Raw genomic sequence first — 15,744 nt, forward strand, 5'->3', positions numbered from 1 at the left:
TGGCGGAAGCAAGTATGTTTCCATTGGAAGCATCAACATTAACTCGGTTAATAAGTTATCTAAAGAAGGTTGAGAACATGGATAACCACCAGTGGCCCAAGATTGTGATGGAAGGTCTTATCCATAGGAAGCAAACTTGGATGAAACAAAACAGAAAGTGGTTGAATAAATGGAACATTAAATTGCACGATTGTCCTAATACCAACAAGGAAATAAAGAAGTTTGTCATTGAAAAGTTTCAAACCGCCATGTGGAATAAACACATTGAATGCAAAAAGGCATACTATATTAAAGAATTTAACCCAACTGGGGAACATGGTGAAAGAGCATATTTAGGGGTAGTCATTAAAGGGAAAGCTAGGCTGCTTGTGGCACACCTGAGGATTGGTTCGCATCATCTCAGGTGTGAAACAGGTAGGTGGCAAAAGCCCAAGAAGATATGGGAAGAGAGATCTTGTTTGTTTTGCGAGATGGGAGCAGTGGAGACGGAATGACACTTTCTTATTGAATGCACAACGTATGATGATATTTGGGCTCAGTATGAGATTATTCTGAAAGCTGACAACATGCATCAGTTATTTGACGAAGACAAGATCAACCAAACGGCAAGCTTCCCGATCAAGATTCATAACAAGAAATCAAATATGGAAAATTATATTCAGAAGGTTTAGTGTTGGTGTTTTTCTTGGTCCCATAAACTGTTCAGTTTCGTGGACGTCAATAAAATCATTCATTCATTCATTCAATAACGTATAAGTTCTTCTTCGGAAATTCCAATTTTTGTTTTGGCCTGTACATTTTATATACACGAATGACATGGCCATATTATTCCTGTTAAGAAATCTCTCTCTACGAAAATGGCGTTCGCAATGGGTCAAATCTTCCAGCGTTCGAATCCTTCCCACATTTCAGTTAAACAATCTTCACAGCCATTGAGGTCATTCAAGCCCAGGACAAATTCTGGGCGTTTAACGTGCAAAAGCAGTTCATTTTGCATCGAAAACAGCGACGATGTTGGCAAGTGTTTGAAAGAATTTGATCCAAGCGTGCCTGTGGAGAAAGCGGTGACAGCTCCCAGCTCATGGTACACTAACCCGGCCTTTCTGAGCCTCGAAATGGAGCGGGTATTCTCTCGAGGGTGGCAGGCTGTAGGTATGTAGTGTCTTCGCTACCCATTTTATGCAAAAAAATATTGTGCTTGAAAGTAAACACATGTTTTCATGGGAGGCCTCTCTTAAAAACCGGATCGCCACTAGGAGGCCATAAAAGACTGGAGAGAAAAACAATTCTTTCGACACTGAGAGAACAAATGAACAAATCATGAACATCAATCATGATCAAAGCTGCATTGGTTGTGTAGGCAAGATCTCTTTTACAATCAGAAAATTGTAGAACAAGTCAGAACAGCCTGCTGTTGCTCTTAAACATCTGTCCCCACCATTTCATTTTTTATGATACTTAGTAGTTCATTCAGGAGATATCTGTCAGTTTTCCAGAACAATTCAAAACAGCCTGCTTTTGCTCTAACATCTATTCCCACCATTTCATTTTTTTATGATGCTTCGTAGTTCATTCAGGAGATTTCAGCCAGTTTCCCAGAACACAATTCCAGTAGCTTATATAGCCAATTTATCGGCAGTCCTGTTCTGTTCCTTTCATGTATAAAGGAAAGTCGAGAGGAAAGAGTACTTAAATCCCTACCTTCCTCCGAATGGACCTTAAGTTTTTCAGGCTCCGAGTGGTTTCTGATTCACAGCAACAGCAAACAACTTGAGTGTCCTCTCATGATCTCTTGTTAAAATCTTTTCCGTTGCTATTTGTGTTCCATTTATCATAGCTTCAAACTTCGCTTGGTTGTTTGGGTCCATACCGTTACCGTTCACATAAGCAAATGCAATATGCCCTTTATCATCCCTGCATATTCCTCCCTCTCTAGATGGGCCCGAAGATCCCCTGAGGGTCAGAAGGCTCCACCAAAATAAATCTCGAGCCAACCTATTGGAGGAGGCCTCTATTTTGCGTTGTTCCTTTCGCATTTTTATTTCACGCTCTTTGTATCCGGAATGGTTCTATATATTTCTTGTAGAGCTGCTTAACATTTGCTTCACTCTTGTTCAAGTTCAGTAGTTTTTGTGGCCAATGTTCTTGCATTTTGCTCCTGCCCCAGAAACCATGTCAGAAAAGATTTTAAAATTTACCTGCCTAATCTATCTTGCTCCTTGCAAACAATCTTGGTATACCAACTCTTGCAAAAAGTTTAAGGAAAAACCTAATCAAGATACATTGGAAAACGAGTGGTGTATATCCAGACTTCAACACTTTGGCATCAATTCTGCATTGGAAAACTAGGATGTCTAGATTAACTTGTATCTTTGAAAGGACTTAGTGCTGAAATGGCATGCTAGAATGCAAATCAGAAGAGTTAGGTTGATTTTGGGGGATCCTATTGCGTCATGAGGTCACACAACTAACTAAATAGACTCAAGAGTAGCGTGTTATTCCCCTAGAGGGTTCTTCACAAGTTCTTGGGCGTCTACAGTAGCATCATAAGTCTTCTTCTATGAACCATCCATTTTACCAGATTGTAGTGTTTGTTTGTACAGTTTAAAACAAAAATGGGCTGTGCTCCTTCCTTGTGTTGTTGTGCATGAGTGCTAACAAGAATATGAATTTGAAAAAGTAAGGAAAAATTTGATATCGATTCCCTTACTTTTGTGGAAACCAAATGGCTAAATGGTTTGGGCTTTCTTTGATAACAATTATCTGCAATGGGTGGTCTGGAGGACAATACAAGAATGTAGTTAGTAAATTTTTGTGTTACAATGAACATGTCACAAAATATTACTAAAAATCAGTACACATTCATGAAGACAATTAAATAGCTGAATAATGCTCTTCTTTTCATTATGAACAATGAAAATACATAGGAATACAAAGTTCCAGAAGATTCAGGATGAGAAGTCTTATGATTAGACTAGGGATAGTATCCTAGCTAACTGGTATAGCTGAAACTATCTTCTATGCTGTCAATCTTTTTAATTATTGACCTCATAGGCCAAATACAAGTATTTATAGTTACACAGTTACAAGGGAAGCATTTACTCTTACAAAATGTTGAGCTTCTGTAACTGTCAACAGTTTTCCTTCCAATTAATATGTCAGCTTGGCTACTGGATGTACACTGGGTTGGCCATCCTTTGGGGCTGCTGACAGGTGTGTTGCCAACTAGGTCAAAAGTTGGCAGTAATGCTGATGCTCTCTGTGCCGTGTATTGACTTGGGTAGTGCCATTCGAGTGGAGCATCAATTGATGTGTGGAGGGAACACTGATCAGCTGAGGGGTGGCATTGGTGTTTGCTGCCATATGGTTTGGTGTTGGTTTGTGCCGGTCTGCCAGCACTACCAAGTTGAGGGCAGATTGAAACTAAAGAACTTTTAGCAATTAACATCACCTGCAAAATAGTAGATAGGCAGTTAGGCCTATTTATAAATATTGGGCTAGTCGACATGTAAATCTAACGTTATAACTTTGGAACATTGGCAACATTACATTAGTCAACAATGGATTCAACTTTGCTACAAAAGGACACCTTGTATTAGGCTCCATAGTAGCAAAAATCGTTTTGGGAAAAAATCGGCAAACATTAGTTAGTAAGCAACTTATGTGAAAGTCACTATCCTTCGTGCATTTACCTAGGGTGGCGACTCTTGGAAAGAGTCACCCCCTCGTCACTTATATATCGTGGACAACTCTCAGGTCAAACAGAATATAGAACACATACACGGTGAATAATATCTGGTCGTTATCATATCACAGCTAACAATATATTGTGCAAAACAACTGTTGTCAGACTGAATCGAACAGAGAGATGAATCATAGACTGTGGCTATCAGATTGGTGATAGACGACTGTAAACGAATATAGTATATCGTGGTTGGCAATCAGATTTATACAACAATTCAGTGATAGATAATATATAGAACAAGATAAATTTTAATTCTGATTCATAAATTTAACATGGTATCAGAGCCAGGTTTCCTTCTATAAAGCCTAACCGCCTGAAGGAAGATCCGATTAAGATCAGATTAATATCTCCTTGAAAGTCTGTATTTTAAAATGACGAATGGTAATTGATCATTCAAGAAGCCTAGAGACTCCTCTAAAGTACAATGTTCCATATATGATGAATATGGCCACATTGCAAGAACTTGTCCTCTCAAACTTAAATTACAAGCGTCCCTTGCTGAAGTCAGAAATTCAGACGTATGTTCAGAAAAATATGTTCTCTAGAAGAAACTCAAGATACCTTGTGATCGAGAGGGAGCTTACTAATCGAGATTGAGCACTTCTGAGGTAAAAATTGTAAATATTGATTAGTATTATTAATACTAATAATTATTTTATGGGCCCTGTGTAAATCATAAGGAAGTGACGACTTCCAAATGATTTCCACTTGTATTTTGAGGTTATTGGAAGGTGACGATCTTACAATAACTCAAGATTGTGGATAGAATCGCCGACTGAGGCAATCCACGTGAGAGCTCATGGATAGAATCGCCGACTGAGGCAATCCACGTGAGAGCTCATGGATAGAATCGCCGACTGAGGCAATCCACGTGAGAGCTTATGGATAGAATCGTCGACAGAGGCAATCCACTCAAGAGTTTGTGAATAGAATCGCCGACAGAGGCAATTCACATCTTGAAACTATGGTCCAAAGATAAAGCCAACATTACCATGCGCCACCGATAATTATATCGGGTGTTAATATAAACCATGCTCCACCGATAATTATATCGGGTGGTAAGATAACTATACACCACCGATAATTATTGGGTGTCTTAATATATGCACCGGTTGGTACGTAATATGCCTTGCATTATTATTGTGAGGGGGCATGATCAAGTGATGTCTTGATCGGCCATGTCCAAAAGACATGGCCGGTCAAGGCATCGCTTGACCGTACCCAACCCACTACATAAATTTAATCTATGGATATGCCAGAATGGTTGATATCACGTGAGGTGATATCTATGAATGAGTCATGATGGATGGATATCACAGTAAGGTGATATCTTTCCTTTCCACATATGGATGTAGCCATTGCGGTCAATCACTTCAATGAGGTGATGTAACTTGTAGAAGGGTTCCTCCCTAGCTAAGAGGGAGTGTTGATAATATAGCGTCAGTCGGTCTCCTTCTAGCCAATCCAAATGTGTGAATGGCCTATCGACCTTACACATTTTATTTGTATTATGATTATCTATTTAATTCTTGTCTTGTTCAATATGCAAACATGCTTATATTATAATCGATGTATTTTGCATATCGTATATTGTCTTAATTATCCAATTAGACATTAGACCGGGCATTAGTCAAACATTAGTTAGTAAGCAACTTATGTGAAAGTCACTATCCTTCGTGCATTTACCTAGGGTGGCGACTCTTGGAAAGAGTCTGTTTAGTCCTAAATGTATAGTTGGTGAATAATCCGATAACACAGTAATTCCTGCACGTACCAAGTATTCATGGGACAAAACAATTGTACATCATAACATAAATGACAAATGATAATAATTAGACCAGAAAGTTATATCTTTATTCCAATGTCCAAAATTGTCCATCCATAATCCCCCTGCCGAGGTTCCAACCAAACAATATATAGACCCGACTATTCGTACTAACATACGTTTTTACCCCTAACATTAGCCCCCCCAAAAACGTAGTCGTCTTCCAGACGACTCAGACAAGAGAAACTGAAATGAAAAACATAGCTAAGACCGAGAAGAGGGAGGAGGCGTCCCTGTAGAGGTCGCGGTAGGAGGTTGTTGTCCGGCCTGGAGTTTCAGGTTCTTTTCTGCCATTAACTGCCGTTCCCGAGCTTTCTTTACCATGTGAGCAGCTTCCAGTAGCTTTTTATCTTTTTGTTCCAGCTGTGAAGTGAGTGTCGCCACCTGGGTTGCTAATGCCTCCAAGTCACCCGTACCAGTTTTTGCTGGTACCGTACCAGTTTCTGCCTCCAGGTTACTCGTACCAGTTTCTGCTGGTACTGTACCGATTTTTGCTGGTACCGTACCAGTTCCTGCTGGCACAGTACTAGTTCCTGATGGCACCGTACCAGTTCTTGTTGGCACCATACCAATTCCTGCCATACCCGTACATGTTGGCACCGTACCAGTTTCTGTTGCACCAGTACATGTTGGCATCGTACCAGCTTTTGTCGACACCGTACAAGTTTATGCTGCCGTTGTACCGGTTTCTGCTGTCGTCGTACCAGTTTTTGCTACCGCCGTACCAGTTTCAGTTTTTGTCGACACCGTACCAGTTTCTACTGCCGCCGTACCAGTTTCTATTGCCGCCATACTAGTTTCTGCTGCCGCCATACCAGTTCTAGTTTCTGCCGACACCGTACCAGTTTCTGTTGCCGCTGTACCAGTTTCTGCTGCCGCCGTACTAGTTTTTGTTGCCGCCGTACCAATTTCTGCTGACACCGTGCCAATTTCTGCCAACACCATACTAGTTTTTGTCGACACCGTACTAGTTTCTGTTGTCGCCGTACCAGTTTCTGTTGCTGCCGTACCAGTTTCTACTGCCACCATACCAGTTTTTGTTCCTGCTGCAAGTACGACCAAACTGATCTGTGGCAACAATACCCGTCGCTGTGTCGACGGTTCCCCCTCTCCAATCTTCTAGAACAACACCCCTACTGGTTGTACATCTCCCATTGGGCTAGCTATTCGTTCTGCCAGAAGTTGTCCTTCCAACTTGGTACCAATGATCGTCGTACCAGTACTTGAACCTGTCGTACTAGCACATGGCGTACCAGTACATGCTAGTACCGTACCAGTTCCTACGGGAATCGTACCAATACCTGCCGGTACTGTACTAGTGCTCGTCGTACCAGTACCTGAACATGTCATACTAGTACCAATTACCTGTACTACGACCTCATTTTTCCCTAGTGCAGCCTCCTCTGCCATTGTCTGGTTTGCCATACTGGTACGGACCATTGGACCGATTGCTGCCTCTACACCATACGGATTAACTCGTGCACTTCCGCTCCCTGGTCGTACGGCCTCTTCAACCTATGCCAACTCTTCACTCAACTTCACATGGATGGCACAAATCTTTGCACAGATACCCTCAAACTTTTCATACAACCGCTCCTTGCATGTACAAACACCGTGAAGGAGGGGATTGTACGGATCCTGCACGTACGGTTTGTCTGTTTTCTGACCGTACGGTCTTTCTCCTTTATCCGTTGCTAGTCGTACAAGATCGTATGACTTAGTTTCCTGTGGGTGCAATGTTCTGCAGTACGATATTCCTCCTCTTGTAGGTCGTACACTGTACGGGCTATGCCAGTCTCCCTTCTTTGCCGACCCTACGCCGTACAGATAACTCAAACACTCCCTCGACTGGTGTACGTCGTACGAGTGATCTAGTACGGGGTTCCAGTCATCCTCTACAAGTATCACTTGTGGGTCCTCGTCCTTGCCTAGATTGATTTTTTTCACATCCATTTCCTCGTACTTGATGGGTTTATCCCGTTCAAACTGGTGGGTTGGCGTGTCGTCCATTCGTGCCATTCCCTCTTGGTATCTACTACACTCCGGGGAAAAGGATTGTTCTTCCATCTCGCCGCTTGATTCTCCTATCTCACATATTTGAAGCATGTGACACTTTGGGTGGAAGACCTCATAGTCCTCCATTTGCCAATGAAAAAGTCCCGCCAGTGAACTGGTTCCATCCTCGGAACATTCGTCCAGTTCCAACACTCCTTCCTCGTCGGGTTCTTTCCCTCCTTTGTCTCCTACATAACCCCACTCCCATCTATTTGAATCTTCTGAGTCGGAGTCCGATGACGCGAGCTCTTCGCTAACGGACTGGTTCCTTAGATCAATTACATACTTATGACCGTCACTCTTGATTGAAAGTGTATTCCTTTTCCAGTTGTGGTTAGCTTTGGCCATGATCAGCCACCCCCTTCCTAGAAGAGCGTCGTACGCTTTCCTTTCCAAAGGGATGACTACAAAATCCAGAAGGAAGTGTTGCGTCCCAATTACCACCTTTTGTGCCATGAGGGTGCCAAGGGGTTTGATGCCGTGCTGATCCGCACCGACTAGGTGGAAGGTTGGTGGCCATAGAGTCGGCTTGCCGAGGTTCCGCCAAGTTTCCTCCGGCAGTACGTTGACTCTGGACCCACCATCAACAATGGTGTTTGTCAGCTTTTGTCCCAATATATCCATCTCTACCACTGCGGGTTTCCGTCTAACGCCCACTGCTAGTAGCATAGGGTTCATGGCATCCGTACTGGATCCCTTCACCGGGTCTGTACCAGACTTGTCATCGTTTGGTGTTCCTGACCGATGGTAGTGTCCCCGGTTACATTTGTCAGAGCCATCCTTAACTGTGGCACGGTCTGTAGAAGGTCCGACACCCGTACGGGTATTGTGGTTTGTAACATCTGCTTGATGATATTCTTCTCTGGTTCCGACTCGACTGGTGTATCGGCAGCTAGGTGCGAGGCCCTCCGCTCTCCAACCATCACCCGCTCGATATCCGCCCTTGCCTCTTGGAGTCTTTCTTTTTCTGTGCGAGGGTTCAGGTACATGGCTTTCTTGTTCTGCAACCTTGTGATTGCCAGTACGTATTCTCTTGATCCCTCCACATCGAGCATGTTCACCCCTTTTTGTTTTGGACAATCTATGTCCTCGTGATTTCCTGGACCGCACCATCTGCACAACAAACTTCCTACATCACCTCCATTTTGGTATTCTCGGGCAAAGTGACCCCATTCGTTGCACTTCTTGCACTAAATCATGGGTCGCCCCTTCCCGTCGTATTGAATTCTGCTCCTCGGTGTGTTATTATTGGATCTGTTGTTACCCCGATTGTTTCTGTACCCTCCAGGTGAGGCGTCAGAGTTTGCTGTTGGCTTCGGCGGTGTCGCCGGCGGTGTGGCTTGGTCGGGTTGGGCGTAGAGCACTTGTGTGCTCCGTGCTTTCAAGTTGTACAGGCATTCTTTAGTGGAATGTCCCATTACTTGGCAGATGTCACAGAAAACTTTACGGGGACAACTTCCTTTAGTGTGTCCTTCAGTCTTGCAGTCAGTACACCATAGTTCTTTTCCTTCCCTACCACTTTCTTTGTCACCTTTTAACTCCATCATCCTCATCATATCCTTCCCGAGTGCTTGCACGGTTTTGGATCCCCTGTCAATGTCTTCATCCGTGCTGTCACCATCACCGGTCCGTCGCTTCCCCCAGGATGTCTTGTTTTCACTTTCGATATCCATGGCGTGGTTGTATGCTTCATCGTACGATGGCGGAGGGACTACTTTCATCGTCCTTCTCAGAGATGGTACCAATCCTTCCACAAACCACCGCTTCTTGAGGCCATCTGTCGGCTGGTTCTCCATTTTGTTAAGCAATTCCCTCAGCCTTCTGTTATATGCGTGCACACTTTCGTTTTTTCCTTGTTTGGTGTTGTAAATTTCCACCACAATCTCATTGTCATCCCGTAGGAGTTTGAATTCTTCCTCGAAGGCCTTCTTCCAATTGCTCTAGGATGTTTTGTGCTGAGCATCAAGGTTTGTGTACCAGTCAATAGCTATTCCTCGCAGAGTGGTCGGAAATGCCTTCACCCAGTAGTCTCGGTCGTCCTGGCCATTTGCTTCCCAGATGGTGACGCATGTCTTGCAATGCCGTACGGGGTCCTCTGACCCGTCGTCCATGAATTTTGGGAGTTTTTGTTTCTCCGGGGTGTGTGTCATCGTTCTTTTCTGTGCAGTTTTATGCAGTGCCTGGAAATGGCTATATGCCGGGAAGGTACTGTGTCCGGAGGGTACCGTACGCTCCTGGTCTAGTTGGGCCCCTGGCAACCGGGCTTTGGTCACCTTCACTTCTATAGTCCCTCCTTCCCGGGGTTTCCGGATCCGATCTTCCTATTTTGATGCCCTCCGACAAGGACAAGTTTTTAATGTCGGACAACGTTGCTTCGAAAATAGTGGCGATTTCCTCGTGCAGGTCTCGTACCGCCTCCTCTCCTTGTTCAGAAAATTCCGATTGGGTGCTTTGTGATTCGGTTTTGGAGTCTTCGTCACTTGACGTCGAGTGTGGGGCCTGGTCGGCGAGATCTTCCTCCGCTACGTCTGGAAGTGGCAGGTTCCTGGCGACCTCGGCCAACTCCTTCCACGTACACAGTTTTTGCCTCTCCCGACTCCGACTCCGACTCACACTCCGACTTCTGTTGTGTTTCTTCGGACTCCTCGAGTCGGCAACCTCTCTTAGATGTCGTCTCCTGTCGACTTGTTCTTTTATGTGGAGAGATCGCCGTACAGTTCCCTTGTTTACTCCTTCGGTAGCAGTGGTACGTCTGTCTTTGTTCAGTCGTAGGGGCATCAAGTGCTAGAGGTACGACGCTGACTGGCCTCCCTCTCCTCTTCCTCCCTACGACTCCGTTCCTCGTACCGTCGGAGAACTTGTTGCCGCCGAAGTTCCTTTGCCATTTCCTCCCTTTGGTCTTGGAGTGCAATCAAATTCCTGGTGAGTAACCTTGGAATACTTCCGAGTAGGTCAAAGACGGGGGTGCTGACGGTGAGTTCACCACGTACCGTACCTTTCGAGACAGCTATCTCCTGAGCCTCTCGCCGTACGTACTGCGTGACCGACACGTCTCACAACTCCACCAAGTTTGTCGTCAACTGATCCTCTCGTTCCTCTTCCGCGGTACTCTCTTTGTGCGTGTCACTGTCCACGACAATTAATTGCTGGTTAAATGGTCGGCCCATTAATTGCTTCCGCTTGTCGCCATGGTTATCTCCAGGTTCGTTCAGGCAATGGCGCCAAAATGTTTAGTCCTAAATGTATAGTTGGTGAATAATCCGATAACACAGTAATTCCTGCACGTACCAAGTATTCATGGGACTGAACAATTGTACATCAAAACATAAATGACAAATGATAATAATTAGACCAGAAAGTTATATCTTTATTCCAATGTCCAAAAATGTCCATCCATAATCCCCCTGCCGAGGTTCCAACCAAACAATATATAGACCCTACGGTTGGCCAAGTTGCCAACCATCACCAACTCCCAAGTACCCAACGGGAACCTCTCGGCAACAACAAAACATAAACACACATAACACACTTATAATTATTATTCGTACTAACATATGTTTTTACCCCTAACAGAGTCACCCCCTCGTCACTTATATATCGTGGACAACTCTCAGGTCAAACAAAATATAGAACACATACACGGTGAATAATATCTGGTCGTTAGCATATCACAGCTAACAATATATCGTGCAAAACAACTTTTGTCAGACCGAATCGAACAGAGAGACGAATCATAGACCGTGGCTATCAGATTGGTGATAGATGACTGTAAACGAATATAGTATATCATGGTTGGCAATCAGATTTATACAACAATTCAGTGATAGATAATACATAGAACAAGATAAATTTTAATTCTGATTCATAAATTTAACGTGAAATACAAAATCTCTACAAGCAAGAATAATTTACATGCTCAGAAATATACATTTAGTTTAACAAATTGATAGTGGAGTAGAAGGACAAAAAGTTGGAAAGGTTGTGGGGGATTCTTCAGTACTTATCCATCAAACAAACTTATAAATTTAGGAAAATGGGATATGCATGCAAATTGTTTGTCTTAATGACAATACTCTAAACTTAGGAAATGTTGAGACATGGACCAGCTAGGACTCGAACCTAGGACCTTCCATACGCTGCTGGAGTGCTCTACCACTGAGCTACTGGCTCCTCTTGGACCAGTCTATTGTCGGTCCGGGTGTGGCTTATTTCCAACACCAACACCCCCCCTTAAGCCACACCTCTCGTGTGCTTGGGGCTCCTAGCCTGGACCTGGCTCTGATACCATGTTGAAACATGGACCAGCTAGGACTCGAACCTAGGACCTTCCATACGCTGCTGGAGTGCTCTACCACTGAGCTACTGGCTCCTCTTGGACCAGTCTATCGTTGGTCCGGATGTGGCTTATTTCCAACACCAACAGGAAAGGATTGCAAAAAAAAATGTTAGCAACAGCAGTGGCCTCCTTATAGGTAGACTCTACCATTTTAGTTAAAAAAAAAACTTACAACCTTTCAATGCATGATTGGTTTATGACATACCCATCTAGAATTTACAAAAAAATATGAAAATGATGTGTGCCATGAAGGTCTGTGTGGTTTTGAAGGCCTTAATTTGGGCTTGGTGGTGGGGACTCCGCCTTTTGACCCAACCTTGTATCGCCCCTTGACCTCGCTATGGGCATTGCCCCCAAATCCCCACAAGGGGTGCTGCCCCCCAGATCCTCGCGAGGGGCGCTGCTCCTTGACCCCATTGGGGTGTTGGTCCCAAGCCCCAAACTCCCATCAAACTATAAGTCTAAGCAAGTAATATGCCAATGATGAATCATGATCATAAAATCTACAAAATACATATCCCTTGTTGAAAATCTTTGCATCTTCATAGTCAAAGCCACAATCAAGGATTATCTTGTTTCATACATTGGACAACTTGTTTATTATACAAGGAATGCCATAAGAAAAGTTGGCATGCTACAATCATTGTACTGTTGAATACAAGTAATAGTTGGCAAGAAATTCCATTTTCATAATGCAAAAATATATCAATCATGCCCTCCGTAGACAACTTATAAAACAATCCCACCTATTAATATCCTAGGTAAGGTCAAACCAGAACATAACCATTTATCTTTTTACTTAACCGTTCCTCTTTTAAGTGAGCTTGACAACAAAACATTCAGTCTTGAAGGCTCCAAGAAAACTTTAATAGTAAATTCCTCACTTGAATATACACATTAGTCACTGAAACAAAAACAAATATCATGGCTACATCATCATCCGAGGCCCATTTTAGATGCCAGCGCATGACTTGCCATGATGTTGGGATGAGTAATGCAGGCTCCTTTGAGCCATAGACTTATATTTTTAGTTTTGATATTTGTTTTGATGCCATGGATTTCGTATTCCATGAGTTTTGTATACATTTGACAATATTCATATATATAAATGTGTTATTTTCTTCAACTAAAATTTGTGTTTATATTTATGTGATCAATATATACTTGTGTATGTGATCAAAATAGCTTCTATTCGAAGAAGTTATTGTGTCTTTAAGGTTTATTATGAAAGGTTGCATGAAACAATTTTTAAATCCTTAAAAATATCTGAATTCTTGGGTTTTTCAATTTGCTGTGTTTGGGTGCTGAGTCCAAGTCTGAGTCAAAAATTAGCTTGCCAAGTGTGAGGCAAGTCCAAAAAGTCTTGTAACACTGCAAAAACTGAAAACAGCAATTTGCATGTGAGCATCCTTTGAGATTTTGTAAACACTTTTTACATTGCAACCTTGACGAATCCTCTAATGAACTGAAAACTCCAAAGTGCCCCAACATTGATGAATCTTCAAACATATTTAGTGAAATCAGAAATCCTCCCTCAAAAATCTGACTCCAAACTTGGTTGAACTGGCAACAAGATCTGGAGACAAGCATAAGTTTAGCCATGGGTATAGCTGCAACAAATCTTAGGAAATGGAGACCAAGCCCTAGGATTTCACCTTCACGTTGGCATATGAATAACCAACTCTTAAGTGGCTGAAAGAATTTTAGGGGTGGTAAACCTTGGAGAATCAACACATCTGCATCTAAGATTTAGAAACCCTAGATGGTTGGAAAACAATCTTCATATCAGCAACATTCTAGGCCCTAAAACTTCTTGAATATCACAAAATCCCCATTGATTGTGCCCCTTAATCTGTGGGCAAATGCTGCAGAATGAGGATGACCACTTTCAGCACTACTGTACCTTCAAAAATGACTTGTGATGGCAATGAAATTCTGCATATAGATTGGCAAAAAGGCTGAAAAGGGACAAATTTTTGTGATAGACACCCTTGTTATTATAAATCGATGTATTTACAAAGGTGACTAAACCCCTTAAATAGAGATTTACAAGACGAGAATAGAAACATGAAAGACAACTAACTAAGATGACCATTATAGAAACGTTACATTATTTTAATACCCTCCCTTAATGGTCATTATTCTAACTACCCTATAGAAGACACTTGATATAATCTGCAAATCTTTTGGTCACAAATGCATAGAAGGTTGCCCCCTTCTTTTCAAAACACTATGCAACATGAGCCTAATGTTGAGACCCTCCTTGGTTCTGCAAAATGTTTGGATATGACCAAGATAACCGCAATCCTTCCAACTTGATATTGGGTAACAAAGCTATCCCTCCCTGTAGCTTGAGACACCGAGATCAGCTTCTCAAATTGAAACCACGATTTTGAAGAAAAATCGGCAAATCCTCCACTGCTTCAAAAAAACAGCCATGATTTTTTCAAAAAATCATCAAAAACTTTTGCAGATGAATGCCATTCGCCCCAACAACTCTAGGTGTGACCCAAAATAACTGCAAGAAAGTACGATTTTTGTGCAAAAAATCTTGAAACCCTTGATTTGATGTTGAGATCACCCATGATTTTGCAAAAAATCGACAAACCCTTCGTTTTGTGGAAAAATGGTGAAACCCCATTATCACAATTTTTAGGAAAAATCATGCAAAACCCTATACAAAACCCTTCCATGATTTTTTGTGGGAAAATGTTAATGTTTGTAGCTTCAGTCGAATGATCATTTAGAATACATATAATATATGTTGATTAATAATAATATATTATTATGCTATATTATTATATTATTATTAATCATATAAAATTTAATATTCAATATTAATCTATTATATTATTCTAAATTAATAATTGATTGATGAAACATTATAATATTGATTAAATTATTATAATTAAAGGAGAGACATGTCCGTTCAAGGACATGCCTCTCCAAAGGAATATATATAGTATAATGTTATTCAATTTGAGAACACATAGAATTCCAAGAATGCAAGTATCAGATTGAATCAGATATATACATTAAAATACATCCAATAAAACCTGGGAAAATCAACATGGTATCAGAGCTTAGGCCTGTGAAGTTTAATTTGGAGGTTGGAGAGGGTTGGAGAATTCAGTTTTTTTAGAATTTTCAGTCTGAAATATGTCATTGTACGGACCTTGGTTGGCCTCAAAATGAGGACTATAATATATGGATGGAAAGATCTGCGTTTCTCGTTTTCAAATATGTTTATCTCATCAAATTTGATTCAGTTTTGTGCAAGATATGACGACTTTGGTGCAGGTCACTTGAAACCCTACCTAGGGTTAGCAGTTTTGGGAAAAATGTCATAACTTTTGTTTTAACCGTTGGATCTCGCTATAACTTGGAGGAAATGTTTGTAATTAGCTTTTCTAACATCTCACCGAAGAGATTGGATAAATTTGGTAAATTGCAAAAGTTGTTAACGACTGTGTGTGGCAGATCATAATGAAAGTGTTGATCAAAATTATGAAAATGTTCTACATCATTCAAAGGGAATTATGATGAGAGATGATTCATGCGTGATATTTCTTATATGGGCTCACCTTATGAAAGGAAATGTTTTAAACTTAAGGATGAAAGCACAATAAAATTGAATTAAAGGGAGAAATAAATTGATGCTTATAAACGAATTGATGATTGAGACCAGATGCAGAGGGAGTTTGACATTTCAAAAGAGGACAAGAGGTTGATACAAGAACTTGAGCTTCAGAGGGAGAAGATGGTTCAGTCAACTTGTGACAA

General features: G+C 41.9%; 1 protein-coding gene across 1 annotated transcript in view; it reads left to right on the plus strand.

The window, feature by feature from the left end:
- Window positions 1-732: 732 nt before the first annotated feature.
- Window positions 733-15,744, plus strand: part of LOC131065139 (choline monooxygenase, chloroplastic) — a 201,685-nt gene continuing 186,673 nt past the window's right edge. Inside the window, exon 1 of the mRNA XM_057999568.2 lies at window positions 733-1,152. Coding sequence (XP_057855551.2) covers window positions 858-1,152 — 295 coding nt within the window. The 5' untranslated portion in view covers window positions 733-857. The remainder of the gene's footprint in view (window positions 1,153-15,744) is intronic.

The sequence above is a fragment of the Cryptomeria japonica genome, chromosome 5, assembly GCF_030272615.1.
Source record: "Cryptomeria japonica chromosome 5, Sugi_1.0, whole genome shotgun sequence".
Lineage (NCBI taxonomy): Eukaryota > Viridiplantae > Streptophyta > Pinopsida > Cupressales > Cupressaceae > Cryptomeria > Cryptomeria japonica.